At 40.2% G+C, this 15,695-nt stretch overlaps 1 protein-coding gene across 7 annotated transcripts in view; it reads left to right on the top strand.

The window, feature by feature from the left end:
- The window catches only part of NEGR1 (neuronal growth regulator 1), a 746,066-nt gene that overhangs the window by 443,480 nt on the left and 286,891 nt on the right, over nt 1–15,695 (top strand). For 6 of the 7 annotated variants that reach the window (XM_053244669.1, XM_053244673.1, XM_053244671.1 and 3 more), the window contains exon 3: nt 13,786–13,911. The exons of the other annotated variant lie outside the window; for it this stretch is intronic. In XM_053244669.1, coding sequence (XP_053100644.1) covers nt 13,786–13,911 — 126 coding nt within the window. The remainder of the gene's footprint in view (nt 1–13,785; nt 13,912–15,695) is intronic. 7 annotated transcript variants of the gene reach the window in all.

Raw genomic sequence — 15,695 nt, 5'->3', positions numbered from 1 at the left:
AAAGGGCCACACAGTTCACTGCCCTCCTATGAGGCAGTGGGATCCATCCATCAACCTCCTACAGATAATTCTACTCTGTGTAGATTCAATTATAGAACAACTGAATCATATCAAATGTATCATTGTAAACAAAGAAGAAAACATTTATTTGTTCTTCATGTTGAACCTCCCAGAGCACCTAATAATTTAAAATAAAAACAACAAATAGAATAAAAAATAATCTAACATAACCTGATGCTGACATACGGCATGGTTGATATGAATGGTGTGCACAAAATGGATGTTGTGTTTCATTTGGAGCTTGAAATGAAATGCAAAATGCTTGAAAATGTTCATCAAAATGAAACAAACTCAAAATGTTTTGAGTGCCATTTTGGAGGGCTGTTTTTCTGGGCAGAGCTGGTCTCCCAGTTGGGGGTGGTGGGTAGAACAGGCTTGCACTCTGGACTTAGAGTGTTGGTCTACCTCAGATGGCTGATCTATCTGCCACATGATGTGGGTGGACCAGGCCTCCTTTCTAGTCGTAGCACATCAGCCCACTTCAGAATACTTTTCTACTGGCTGCGAGAGGCAGGTTGACCAGGCCTCTGCTCTGGACTTTGCTTGTCGGCCCTCCTCAGAGGCATGGTCTACTGACCCGCTAAATCTATCTACTGAAACAAATGGAAATATTTTTAGTCGAAGTGGGGTTGTTTTGTTTTGAGCTTGAAACAGGCATTTATATGAAAGGTGTTTTGTTTCAGTCTCAAAACAGCCTGTTTTGGCTTGAAATACTTCGAGCTCGAAACGTTTTGCACATCCCTAGTTGGCATCAGGGTGCATGTGCACCCACCATTTCCAAGACAGCTTATGTGACAGTAAGCAGCTGGATGGGCTCTTTCTTCTAGTTCAGTCAAGAGAAGAAAGAGCCCATTCAGTTGCTTACCACCATGCAAGTACCATGCACCAGTGTTGGCAGGTGGCAGCAGCAGGAGGAAGATGAGAGGGGGGAGCTGTGAGTGGGAAGTTTTGGATGGGGGGCTTTGCAGCAGGTGAATGGCAGGGGGGAGGGGCTACCAAAAATAAATCTTGTCCTGAGCCACAGTCAGCATTTCCATGCCACTGGAGTAGGTTATTCGATAGAGTTTAATAAAAAAATTGATTTTTAAACTGATTTTAGAAGTTTTTAAATTGCTTTGTATTGTATTTTGTATTTTCTCCCCCTCCTTTTTGGTCTGTTATAATACCACATGTTTTGCTGTATTGTTCCTTCTGTAAAGACACCCGTACAAAGTACTGTCCAATTGTTATCCAGATAGACGGGAGGGGTTTTAGATCACATTACTACTTTCAGATACAAATCAATTTACAACCTGTATGGTAGCTAGGTTTTTTGTAGCAGTGGTGAAAATTTGACAACAAATGACTTTGTCATGATCCAGTTGGATGTGATGCTTTTGTTTTTGTTGCTGTTCTTAAATTTTGTATTTGATCGTTGATCATAAATAAAGATGTGATTGGAATGTATTATGTGTTCTTATGTTATGTTTTAATACTGTGTTTTGAGCCGCCCAGCGAACAATTTGTTATGGGGCGGCTAACAAATAAAGTTGTTGTTTGTTATTTTATTAAGGAAATTACAGTAACTCAGATTAAGCTATGGCTTTTATATGTATATTTTATTGCACATAATATTTTAATGTCAATAACAACAGTTTTTCAAATATTTTGGAAATGTGTTGAATGGAACAGAAGTGTGGCACTAAGAGAAGACAGCTAGGCCATTCACTATTAGCTTTTTATTTTTAAAAACTTTTAAACACACAAATTAGTGTTTGTGTGACTTGTTTAGTTTTGAAACATCAGCGTATAAGCAACTGAATCAAGGAAATAGAAAAGGCAAGATCCCCACCCCACCACCCCAAATATAATGATATAAAAGTCATGTTGCAAAGGTGAAGTTTTCACAAGGAATTAATTTTGCCATGTCAGAAAGAAATAGCATATTAGACATTGGTATCATAACACCATCATTTTCAGTGTTTTCTTTTTGCCTTTCAAATTTCACAATCTGATCCTGGTTTTAAAAATGACTCATGCCAATGCTTCTTGAATATTTTCCTACAATATTATCCTCTTTCCTTGCACTACATTCAGATCATTTAGAGGTATAGATTTTCTGCAAACTCTTCTAATTAAACCATATCCAGTCCCAAAGGATCTTCTCAAAATCTTTATACCGACTTTTCCATCCCCAGTTAGCTTCACATTCTGTTCTCTCTTTTTCTCATTTGTATTTCATGTCCTTTCCAGCAAAGACCCATGTCTTCCTGCTTGCTCGAAATAACCCCAAGCACACGAATCCCCACTGGTATGTTTCCCAGACTATGGGAAACACCTATATTGGGCAGCAGTGATATAGGAAGATGCTGAAAGGCATCATCTCATACTTCATATGAGGAAGCAATGGTAAACCTCTCCTGTATTCTACCAAAGACAACCACAGGGTTCTGTGGTCACCAGGGGTCGACACTGACTCGGCCGCACACTTTACTTTACTTTTACACTGATAGCACAGCACTCTTAAGGAAGTTTGTAAAAGATCTTTTTGTTCACTTAGGCCTTTAAAATTTTAAATTTTGATTAAAAAGTTATATTTAAAAAATGTCTTTCAAATTGTTCTATATTGTATTTTGCCTTTTCTGTCTCCCCCTTGTTTGGTCTGTTATGATTTAATATGTTTTTATCTCATGTTTTTTAATGTTATGTTGTAAGCCACCCAGAGAACAATTTGTTATGGGGCGGCTAACAAAGTTGTTTACTACTACTACTACTACTACTACTACTACTACTACTACTACTACTAAATTTTAGTTACATGTCTGCACTGGAAGAATGTTTATATTTTCAAGATAGCTCAAAATTAAGTATTTATAGAAATCATCATAGTGGAATATAGCAATGAATGTCAGAAACAGGAGATGGTTGTTGACCTGTGCCAGCAAATGTTGACAATTCTTTCACAGATTATAGCCAGTAGTCACTGGAAAACTCATAAAAACAATGACCCATTTCTCACATTCACAGTAACCTAGTGTTATACCCTCTAGATGTGGATCAGAGCTAAGGAGAGTGGGAAAATGTTTCTAGCTCAGGGTAACGGCAGACACATGGACACAAATGCATTACTACTATATTTGATTTCATGTGATTTTTACTTGCTGAAATTGTCTGCCAGGCCTGGCCTGGTAGAACAGCCAATCAACACATACACAATTTTTAAGCCAAAGAGAAATGTGTCGTGGGGATGGGAACAAATCGTTTGCTCCTGGTCTGAGAGAAGTCAGTGTGACCTTTTAGAATGAATGCAACAAGGAGAAAATATTGTATGAAGAAGCAGAAAAATTGCTTTACTCTGTGCAAGGGGAATGATGAGCATGCTGTGTGGATCATTGCTGTGCTGTTAGCAGAATGCTCTGTACAAGTTGAGAGCAGGTCTTAGATACACCATGAGTCCATTACAGCAGCACCTAGGATCTTTCCTGCCAAGCCAGTGATCCTTTCTGTCCATTCTAGGTAGTAAATAGATACTGAAAGAGATGGTTTGCAGTCCCCAGCTGGAAATCACACTCCTGCTATGGTCTGCTATTGGAAGTGGTATATGCCCTTGCTTGAGGCTAGTGGTCTGCCTTTTCAAACTTCTTTTGTGAAACACATACATTTTGCATTCGTTGCAACCGAAGTGAAATGTGACTCATACCAGTGCCTGACCTTTTCTTTGCTCCCCCCCCCACCCCATATCATCTGTTTGGAGTTAATCTGCAGTACGTTTCCTGCTGCCAACCCTGCCTTAGGATATCTCCACTGTCGCTGCTCTGATTTTAAACAGTATCTTGGACATTTGAATACAACAATTTAGTTGCATTTTGGCAAGCTGTGCATTTAGACTTTGAATTCTGCATTATAGGGTGTTCTTGCTTTCATTGATAGTTAACTTTTCACAGTGAGAAGTAAACATATAAACATTTACCCGGCAGGGTTACAAGAAGATGAGGGAGTTAAGCTGCTCAGAGCCCAGTTGCTCAAGTGACTCATTATTATTTTCTTCCTGAGTTACAGGAACACACAAAGATGAAATACCTTCTGCAAAATTCACCAAATGCTCCAGAACTGCAGTCATTTATTTCAATTATTTGTTTCAAGTCCTACATGGAAACAAATTAAAACACATTCTTATGCAAAAGGCTATACAATAACATGCAGTGAATTGGTGATAGAATAATGGACTCAGAGACCATCTTGGTCTCTCCCCGTGAGGGAGAAAAACATGAAACTCCAGATGCTCAGCTGGCTGGATTAACATAGCTGTTTCATATTGTGTAGGGGCTCCAAGCTACATCATTATGTAGCCTATTTTCCTTAAGGAAAGTAAGCTTATAAGCTCACTCAGCTCTTTGTGTGTCTGTGTGTGTGTTTGTGTGTGTCAACTGTGTCCATGTATCAACTTCACAATGCCTGGATTGATTTGGACCATATTTGGTACAGTTGTAGTGATACATAGGGACTCCTCAATTGCGTTGTTTGTGATGATGTCATCCACCCCAATTCAAGCTGGCAGACATGTGATCTGGAAGTGCGCTACGTTGTGAACCACCTAACTGATGATTAGGTGGATGACAATTTGTACAGTTGTAATGACACAAAGGGACAACGCAACTGTTTAGTTTGAGATGATGTCATCCACCCCAATTCAAGATGGTGGATGCATGAATGTTTGAGGTGCAAGTGGGAGCCGATTTGGAGCAAATTTAGTACAGTTGTAGTGACACAGAGGGACATCTCAATGATGCAGATTGTGTTGATGTCATCCACCACCATTCAAGATGGCAGATGCAAAAAGGAAGTGTGCTAATTTGTGAAGGTGATGATTATCAAGATTATAATCAGAGGTGCACCTAGGTAATTTTGGAGCCTGGACCTGAAGGCATTTGGAGGCCCCCCTCCTCTGCAAATTAAGCACCGTCATGCTCTGCCAAGCCCAGGACAGACTCTGCCAAGCCCAGGACCACCCAGGACAGACTAAAGAAGATTTGGGTGGCCCTGGGCTTGTGGAGGCCGGCCCTGGACCTCGGCCCCGAAGTCCAGCGGTAAGAGCACTTCTGATTATAATGAAAGGAAAGTAGGCAGATTACTTCTTACCAGAACTTCTTGGTACTGCAGCATAAATTATTAGAAGTGCATGTCCTGTTAGCGATCTTTCCTGCTATTATGCACCCTAAATCCCAATTGGAGCGATGTTTACAATTCGCAAACATCATTGAAGATGTATATATTTCTACTTCTGAAGATGTATATATTTCTAATTCTAGTTAAGTGAGTTAAATGGATCTTAAGAACCAGAAGTGATCTGGGCTGAAACAGTCTCCATAAACCTTTTACTAGAAGAGAGCTGAATCCATTCCTGTGACCCAAACCAAGCATAAGAAAAGTCAAGAGGTGTACATCCATTGTGATAGTTTTATTTTGGCTGAGAGCCACTTGCCATTTTATACCAATGGCACCATATGTGTAACCACTGGCAATTATGTTATTTCCACCTAATGGCGCGATGGGAAAGTAACTTGCCTTGCGAGCAAGAGGTTGCTGGTTCGAATTCCCACTGGTATGTTTTCCAGACTATGGGCAACACCTATATCGTGCAGCAGCGATACAGGAAGATACTGAAAGGCATTGTCTCACACTGCATGGGAGGTGCCAATGTTAAACCCCTCCTGTATTCTACCAAAGAAAACCACATGGCTATGTGGTCTCCAGGAGTTGACACCGACTCGACGGCACAACTTTACCTTACCTTTTTACCATCTCCTAAATCTTTCAATATTATATAGGCAAGGTTACCAGATGAAGTGATGACTTTTGAAGGGCATGTACTTTGAAGGGAACTATTAGAAGAGCCCTACTTTTTCATTGAAAAACTGAACCAATTCAGTACAATGTGTGTAGGAGTCTATTTTATTAACTGAATTGAAAGAAAAAGTTAATTCAGGCAGTTAAACATTGCATAATGCTGTCTCATATCCGGAAGTCTTAAGAGATAATTTCAGAAAGCACAAATGTTAAGTATGAAGAGCTGTCCTTTAAAAAAAAAAATCTGTATTTTCCAAGGGTTTTTCATATTATAATATTTAATGTGAAGGTTTGTATTTAAAGATGAGGATTTTTAAACAAAACAGATTGATATAGTTGATGCATGGTTACAGGTCTCAGGCATGCAATTTCTTTGCCATAGAGTGGAGTATTTTTTCTTTCCCCAAATGAATTAGATAAATGGATTCATTTCAGGGGTCTACATGAGAATCTGATTAATAAATTATCCTTTTCTGTGAAAATAATTATTCTGTATGTTTCTGATCTTGAGAATTCACCACAACATATGCATCATTTTGGGGTTCATTAAGTGAACTGTGTTAAGAGCAGATTATTGCCTTTGAGGGTTAGATTGTGACATATTTTGAAATATGTTTCTATTTTGGGGGAAATGTACAAACTCATTTCAAACTGCAAGGCAGAATAATATTATACTTGGCTCTTTTCGGAAATTGAAAAGCTGGATATTTTTCTTCCAGCTTATTTCTGTCACCTCAAACTAGTTACAAAGGTTCTCTCTGCTAATTTAAAAATGAAAAAGGGAGAATTGCGGCAGTCTTAATCATTCTGAGGCACACATCTAATAACCCATATTTTTAAGTGAAACCAAAAAAGAGGTGCATGAAGTGAAATGGACTGACTGTTGTTTGACCCCAACAACTGGAACAAAATTTGAATGGGTTGTCATTTGTGATGTTTGTGAAATACTTGTCTGCCTTCCAAGAGGTTTTCTGGATGGCCGTTTATCTTGGCTTTTTTAACGCTCACATAGTACTTCCTGCCAAGCTCTCATGAGGGATCAAGAAGCTATGTGTGGACTTCTGAAGAATCATGTTCTCCCTTCTTGCCAGTTTTGGCTCCACTTTGCTAAGCACTTCCTTGGTGCTATTTTTACACTACCACCTGCTGGCCGGTACTTATTTTCCATCTCTTTTAATGACTACTTTAAAGTAGACCTAGGCAATTTTTTAAAAATAACATAATAAAGAGCTGCTGCGGGTAACAGCTAGAAGCAAGTTATCATCAGTCTGCCTTGGTTAGAAAGAACCAGAAAGATGCTAACTTAGGGAGCACTGATTCAGTCAGAATAAAGGAAGAAAGCTCAGAGCTGCGGTTTAGATAGAGACACGATATCTGTTAATTGTAAATCTTGATTTTAATCAAATGGTGTTGGCAGTAGCTGCTTCAGAAGACCGCAGAGTAACTCAGCCACAAATGGGTGAAAGGCAAGTTGTGTATGTTTGCAGAGAACAAGAAGGGTCTGTTGCAGGCAATTATGACAGCAGGTCTGTTTGAGTGAGGGAAATTTTGAATTTAATAAAGCAGTTGTAAGATCAATAAAGTAGTCTGGCACAAAATCATGATTCGGAGTGCAGTTTGACACACAGCCCATGAGCAAGAATCTGGATAGATAGACTAAAAGAAAAATAATCATGTTTATAGCATCAGAGGATATGATGTAAGCTCCAAATATTTTTAACAGCTAAGCAATAGTGCTTGGCAAACACTTTCTGTTAATAAAATAATATAGAAGATATGTCATTGTTAATAACCTATATGGTGTATTTTGAAATAGCTAGGGGCACACAAATCTGTGGGGATGTGCATGAAATGGATTTTAAGCAAATTTTAACCTTTCCCCAAAAACCACTGGGAAAGGTTTAAAATTTGTTTAAAATTGCCTGCTTGCCCATTTATTTCGTGGGTTGGTTGGTAGGTATCACTCATCATGCCCTACAACACAACCTACTTTGGTGTCCCTAGGAGCTACCCATGGGGAACAATGGGGTGTTTTGAGTTTCCCCATTGTTCCCTATGGCAAGAACAAGCTGCACTCACAAAGTGCACTGCACACAAGTTTTGCATTGCGATTTACCATGCATTTTGTAACCTTGCCTTGAAAAGCAGTGCAGAAGCACACAGTAAAAGGGAATCTATCTCTCCCAACACAGAACACACATTTCGAACATTGTCCAAAAATGGCCAAAAAAGAATTACTGACCCAGAATCCACTGCCAACCACAGTGCCTGCGCTGCAGTGACATCATTGGCACAAGCTGCTGTCTCATGCACAATTATGACTCCTTACTTTCCTAGCACTGCCACAGTTGAGCTGCCATAGCAGCACCCTTAGCCTGCTAGCCATAATAGCATAGCCATAATAGAACAACTTCAGCCACATTTTGACTGAGTACACCTTGCAATGCAGATTGCAGAGCAGACCAGAGCAAGTGAGTGAAGTACAAGTTAATTTCAAGGCCAGACATGGAGCTCATAACAGCAATCACCAAGAAATTACACACAGAGAGCTGCCACATTTATTGCAAACCAAACAAACCAAACCACATCTCAAGGAAGGAAGGCATCCGTTCTCCCTTTGTCAATCTGAGATTCAGCAAAACCAGATAGTTATAGCAGCAATAGAGCAGCATAATATACTCAGTGCTGAGAAAAGAAAACCACAAAATCAAACCTTCCTTGATTCCTTCCTCCTCTCCTGATGTATCCTCTTCAAGAGACTATAAGGTCTTTTTCTGCCTCCCAGTCCCTTTGAATACATTTTGAAATTCCCTCCTTTTGTGTTTCCCCTCCCCCTCCCTCCCTCCACCCAATGGGGGCCCAGCTGCCCATGACAACGTTTGATTTGGATGAAAGCAAGCCAACCAAGAAGCAAGGAGATTGCAAGCCAGTCAGTAGCCAGTACAAGAAAACCAATAAGCAAGGGAAAAACAGGCTTCCAAAATGGTGCTCAAAACATCAAAACATTTTGATCAAAACAGGGTTGTTTTGTTCTGAACTCAAAACATGCCCTTTATTTAGAGGGCATTTTATTTTGAGCTTGAAACACTTGAAATGGCCCATTTCGAGTTGAAACATTTTTACTTTGAAACGTTCTGCACATCCCCACAAATTTGTCATTAGGCTAGTGGAGGCTGACAGTTCAAATTATAGTTTGCCAATTTGCCCCACCTCACATGATAAACATGATTTCATCAATGTGCACATCTCCTCCCCAGCATGCCATTCCTTAATCATCTGAATTGCACATCTATGCTCAGTCATAGGAACATAGGAAACTGCCATATACTGAGTCAGACCATTGGTCTACCTAGCTCAGTATTGCCTTCACAGACTGGCAGCGGCTTCTCCAAGGTTGCAGGCAGGAATCTCTCACAGCCCTATCTTGGAGATGCCAGGGAGGGAACTTGGAACCTTCTACTCTTCCCAGAGTGGTTCCATCCCCTAAGGGGAATATCTCACAGTGCTCACACATCTTGTCTCCCATTCATTTGCAACCAGGGCAGACTCAGATTACTAAGGGGACAAGTCATGCTTGCTACCACAAAACAAGCTCTCCTCTCCATTCAGTCATTCATTCAGTCATCCATTCTATTTAACCTCACTTTTCAGCCAGGACATGATGGTGGTATCTTTATCATGTGTGGTGAGCTGGTCAGCAAAGCATCATCTAAAGTAACCCTGAGTCAACCAAGGTTTCCAACAGGCACAGGATTACGGGATGCCCCCAAGAAGGACATGAGTGCAACAGCTGTCCAGACTTGGTGAGGCAAAGTGAACCTCTAGATATGGAGGAACCAGGTCCATTGAGTCTTAGGCAGGACACAGGACACTCTCATAATATAGTCCAAGATCTAGATGATGCTAATGCAAATATTTGCACTGGATAAATTCCTGAAAAGAGACAACATGTTCTGACAGAGCTCAGTCTTTTATACTGCCCAAATTTGACCAACTGAGTATCCTTTGCAAGCCTCTGGGCTGAAGAGTGCAGTCTTCAAAGCTGTCAGTCCATCACCTTTTCATTATTTCATGCCAGGCACATTGTCTGTCTTAGTGAGTAAGCCCAATGGAATATGGAGCCCTTGGGTGTGAAGATGCGAGTACTTCAATGGGATCTGGCTCAAGAGTCACAGCTCAGGGATATCAAGCTTCAAGTGATCATGACTGTCAAAGGGTCACTAGTTCATGGCCACTAGTTCAGATGGCTTTAAAAGGAGCTCAGATAAATTTGTCGAGGACAGGTCTATCAGTGGCTACTATTCTGGTGGCTATAGGCCACCTCCAGCTTCAGAAGCATGATGCTTCCCAATACCAGTTGCTGGGAAGCAACAGCAAGAGAGAGGGCATGCCTTCACTTCTTGCCTGTAGGCGTCCCAGAGGCATCTGGTGGGCCACTGTGTGAAACAGGGTGCTGGACTAGAAAGGCCTTTGGCCTGATCCAGAAGGGCTGTTCTTATAGCATTGCATGAAGGCAGCAGATACTATAGCATTGTCTACATGGATATATGTTGACAGCACGTATGTGACTGCCTGAACTTGGCAACAATCTAAAGTTTGGTTTCCTAAGGGCTCCAGTAGGAGTAAAAGCTGAGTTGCACAGCTGGTCCCTATGAGTGTTTACTGTGTCATCTGTTGTTATGCTGCACTTGAAATGTAAGTCTCCTCAGGAAAAATCAATCACTGAAATTGTGCCCACATGTAAGTAATTTGTTTTGTAGAAATATACAGGATATGTTTGTCAAATTCCCCTCCCATATCTGAAACAATCTGGAGCAATTCCCCTTCTATCTACCAAGAAATGAAGTTGCTTTTTATAACGAGTGCAGATCTGGGGGGGAAATGCTGAAGTGAAGCTTTTCAAGAATGCGACACTATGCGTGCGATGTCCCTAGGCCAGGTTCAATAAACATTCCATGTGCTCCCTCTATCCTGGAAGTCTGCCTTGAATTGATTGGTGTGCGTTAGCACAGTCTAGCAACAGCTCTTGTGAAAGAAAAGCTGGTCAGAATTATTTTTATTGATTTTGCCACTATGTAATTTTTATAGAGCTGTTTGACCAGAGTGACCCAATTCATATCATTACAGACTTTTTCCCATCCTGAATGTACATGTAAAGCATCAGAACTCTAAACAATATGAATTGTCATTTGAATTTTGATTGGTTCTACCCTTGAGGTTCTGGCAAGGCTTTTTAAACTCAAGAATTAACAAATGGTGGGCGGAGAAGGCAAACAAGCAGTTCCAAATGGTTGGTGGGCAGATTGCTAGACTGCAAACTCGTGGGTTGGAAGGAGAATAAGGAACAAAAGTAGAGACTGCTGTTGCTGCTATTGATTTTGTTAATTTAGGACCAGCAGTATGCAGAGCTCAGATAAGGCATAAGGTATGGTTTCACATCCAGAGTTGTATAATACTATCTTGATGGTTATAGTTTTATACTTATAGTTTGATATTAGAATTAACTGATTTTGCACTAAGTTCTAATAAATAAAATACCAAAAACAAAACAGAACATGACTTCCTATCCAGAGTGTTTGCAAAATGATGCATATGAGAGATAGGAAGATTAGTCAGGAATTAACAAGTGAGTAGTGTGAATATGATGGAGATAATGGATGGTGACAAGAGAAGATCAATTAAAAGAAAGCTAAGTGGTTTGGAAAGATTTGCAGTAGCAGCACCCACCTTATGATGTGTTCTCCCACATTAAATTTTGGATTGATCTCCTTAACAGTGTTGAGGAAACAAACCATCGCTTTCCTGTACCCACAGGCCTTTGGAAGTTAGTACTGTTAGTACTAGGGATGTCCAGAACATTCCATGCGTGGAACATTCTGCCTTGAAATGCGCTGTTTCAAGTGTTCTGAGCTCAGAATACAATGTCCTTCAGTCTGTTCTGAGCATGGAACAGAATGGCCCATTTCAATTTGGAACATTCCAAGTTCCATTTTGGATTAAGAAATGGTGCTTTTCTGGCCTCTACACATGTGTGGCATCCATTTGCATGTTCAGCACCACCACACATGTGCAGAATGCAGAGGCCAGAAAAGCACCATTTTGGAATCCAAAATGGCACTTGGATTCCAACAGAACGTTCTAGGGATTGAGCATTCTATTCCAAGCTCAGAACAGAACACTAAATCAGTTTCTTGCACACCCCTAGTTAGTACAACATAGAGCCTATGCTGCTCTTTGTATGATTTGCTTGATTTAAAATGACTTTAATTTGTTTTATATCTTAATTGTTTAGTTGGAGAGGTATTACTGTTGCAAGCTGCCTTTGGTCTTTTATGATAGAAATGTGAGTATACATGGAACAATAAACAAATTCAGGTTCAAGACCACAGAAACCAAAAGGGAATATCAATTTTCCATGTAAGAATAATTGCATTAAAGCTTCTCAGATGAACTAATGTGGCTAAAGAAGCATTCCCAGTGTTGATGAGCAGTGATTACTACTATCACTTATTATTGAAACTCAAAAATCAGTTGCTAATGTGTACCATGAATTCCTGGGAAATTTAGGTTCCTCCAACTTATCGTATTTACCTGAAGAAGATGACTCTGAATTTAAAATGACCCCATTAAAAATATAGATTAAATACAGGTTCTACCAAGACTAGGTTTTTTTCCACAGTTCTTTGATTTTAGAAATTGGGAGTCATCTTAAATTCAGACTTCTCTGTCTTTTCGATAAATACAGGTTATACCTGTATTTACCAAACAGGCAGAGGACTCTAAATTTAAGATGATCCCCCAATTTCTAAAATCAAAGAAATTTGAAAAAACCTACTCTTGGATTCAGGTAAATACTGTATTTTCTGGACTCACCCTAAACATTGCATTAGCCAGGCAAGTAGCTATCCCAAAAAACACACTTTGTATAAACATGTATAGATCCTATAAGAATTCCTGGGAGACATTATCTCATGGTAAGAGTTCCCTGTTAAAAAGGGAACAGCTTTCAGATTAAGTCAGTCATGATTAAATCCTATCGGGCGATATCCAAAACATTCAAATCAGAATGAAGCACGGCTACATCTGATGCACAGAGGCTGCTCAGAGCTTAAAACAAATGTCGCAGATTTTAACCATTCTCTCTTGTTCCTGCAAGTTCTCTTTGTGTTCAAGAATATGTCCCTGAAGGTTGCACAGGGGAGCTAAATTTAATCTTCCTCCCCCGCTCACGTCCTGCCATTCTACAACACGCTGGTTGAGTTCTGAGCAGCCTCCCTGCACTATAGTTCTGCTACATGCCAATTGACTGCTCTGGATGTCAGCCACTGAAATTACTGGGACTTAATTTAGTCATAATTAACTTGCTTCGTTGATTTCAAGGGCACTTAGTCACAACTAACTTAGTTTAGATGCTCTCCATTGTTCATATATTATATGGTGCAACTGGAATGCCTCAACTGTGATTCATCTGGAGTAGAGTGTTCTGATATAACATTGGCAATTTCTGGAGATAAACACCAGGTCTGGTTCCCTGCCCCTGTAGGCAGCAAAAGCAGACCATAGCAACAAGGAGGACAGAAGAGCAGGAGAGATTTTTTGTTTGCTATCCAGTTCCTGTTCTACTACTGCTACTGTGATGAGTCCATGGAAACTAACAATGAGGAGGAGGACCTGCTGTTTTATTGTTGTTTTTCTTGTGTAATTGTATTTTCTAATTGTAAGCCACCCTAGGTACATTGCAAATGGAAAGATGAGATTAAAAAACCCTAATAAATAATATCTGTGGTGAAATTTTCACATAAGCATTGCTAAGCATTAGCAATCTCTAAACTAACCTTTTAAAAATTGCTGGTTAAGAAAAATTACTTTGCGTAACCATTTCCTCTTGTTTCATTTCAGTTTCTCCAAAGATATTCCATATCTCAAATGACATTGTGGTGAATGAAGGGAGCAACTTCACACTTGCTTGCTTGGCTACAGGGAAACCAGACCCATCCATTTCTTGGAGACATATCTCTCCGACAGGTATGCTCGAAGCTTGGTCCGATTATCTAATCGAACTTCTATTTTATTTTATGTTTACAAGCAAGTCTAAAAAAATATTCCAGGATGTTTGGAAGCCTAGAAGTTTGATACTGCCGCCAAGCAATTTGAAATATTTTTCAAAACCCAGTTAAAAATGTTAATCATTGAATCAGACTGAATGCATATTGGCAGTGAAGGACAACAGTATAAATATCAATGGTCTGAAGAGTAGCCATTAACTTTGAAAACATAAATCAGAGTGTTTTAAACATAAATTGTTGATTTCCCAAACAAAATTTTTGCAAATCTGTTGATTCTCATGTTAGAAGTAATGTTTTTGTATGTGTATAAAATGAAACCAGCAAATGAAAGGAAAACATGTACACTATTTAATTCTATCTATCTATCTATCTAATCTATCTATCTATCCATCTATCCATGTACCGCTGACATATGCATCCCTAGGTGCTGTTATAAATTATCTGGGCTACTACAGTTTTTGTGTGTCTCCATCTCCCTTCCCTTTTCATGCACTTCCCTCTTCCACAACACACAGAGAATCTATTTTAATCCTACCCCAGACCTTTTCTTCGCTTACCTCCCTATACAGTAGTGACTCCAGGGCTGGATCATCAAGGAGGTGTAGTGGTTAAACCACCAGCAAAGAAGTAGCAGCAGAGAAGCTGCAGTGGAGAAGGCCAGTTGGGGATTCTTGTCCACTTGTTGTGATGATGAAGACATAATCTTGCATTTTTCTGGAAGCAACATTGTGAGGAATTGTACCCTTGTCCTGTGAAAGCTGAATGTCCCACAGGACTTTGGAAGGGGAGGAGATGTTATTATGTCAGAAGGTGTCTGGGTTCTCCTAGGCACCAAAGAGTTCACACCCAGAGAAACAAGGAATGTGCCCTGAAAAGAATATTAACTTCTCTTCTTTCCAACTGAGGTTATTGCTGGGACCGCAGAGGGCATCACTGCCTCTTACTCTCTTACATCCTGTGTGTTGGACTGCTCCTAGTGACAGTAACTGCTTCTGCTGTTCATCATGGGACTGCCTGTGCTGTCCCATATCAAGAGTTTGTGAGGTCTAGATGAAGGAAGGTGTCTAGGTAGACACCAGCTCCTTCATTTCATCTCTGTCACTGCCCCACAATAGGTTTTGGGCCCAGGGCGAGGGCAATAGAGGGAGAGCAAACTAGGGAATAAAAGTAGAGGAGATGAAGGCACTAACGTTTTCTCACCATGGCTGTGCCTTTCCTGCTACCAGGTGTCCTGCACATGCATAACCATACTAAATGCTGCTGCTGCTGCTACTACTACTACTACTACTACCACCACCACCACTACTACTACTATTATCTATATACCGCTTTTCAACAAAATTTCCAAAGCGGTTTAGATAGAAAAATAAAGAATGCTGATATTGGATCTGCCCACCTTTCTTTAGAAAACATTCAACTTATATGTCTACTGAACTCCTAAGTCTACATTCCCAGTTGCAATGCAATTGCACATAGGAGGAACGGATTTATTCTCTATTGCTACTGAGATCATGTAATCACAAGGAAAGAGATTTAAACTAAGGCTGGCAGTCATCTGTCAGGGATGCAGTAGTCCTTCTGCCCTGAGCAGAGGACTGGACCTCCAAGGTTACATAAGAACAGCCCTGAAGGATCAGGTCAAAGGCCTATCTAGACCAGGATCCTGTTTCACACAGTGGCCCATCAGAGGCCTCTGGGAAGCCCACAAGCAAGAAGTGAAGGCATGCCCTCTCTCTTGCTGTT

Source organism: Hemicordylus capensis, chromosome 4, assembly GCF_027244095.1.
Source record: "Hemicordylus capensis ecotype Gifberg chromosome 4, rHemCap1.1.pri, whole genome shotgun sequence".
NCBI lineage: Eukaryota > Metazoa > Chordata > Lepidosauria > Squamata > Cordylidae > Hemicordylus > Hemicordylus capensis.
The sequence above is the reverse complement of the archived record's forward strand: the minus strand, read 5'-3'. Positions and strand labels throughout refer to the sequence as shown.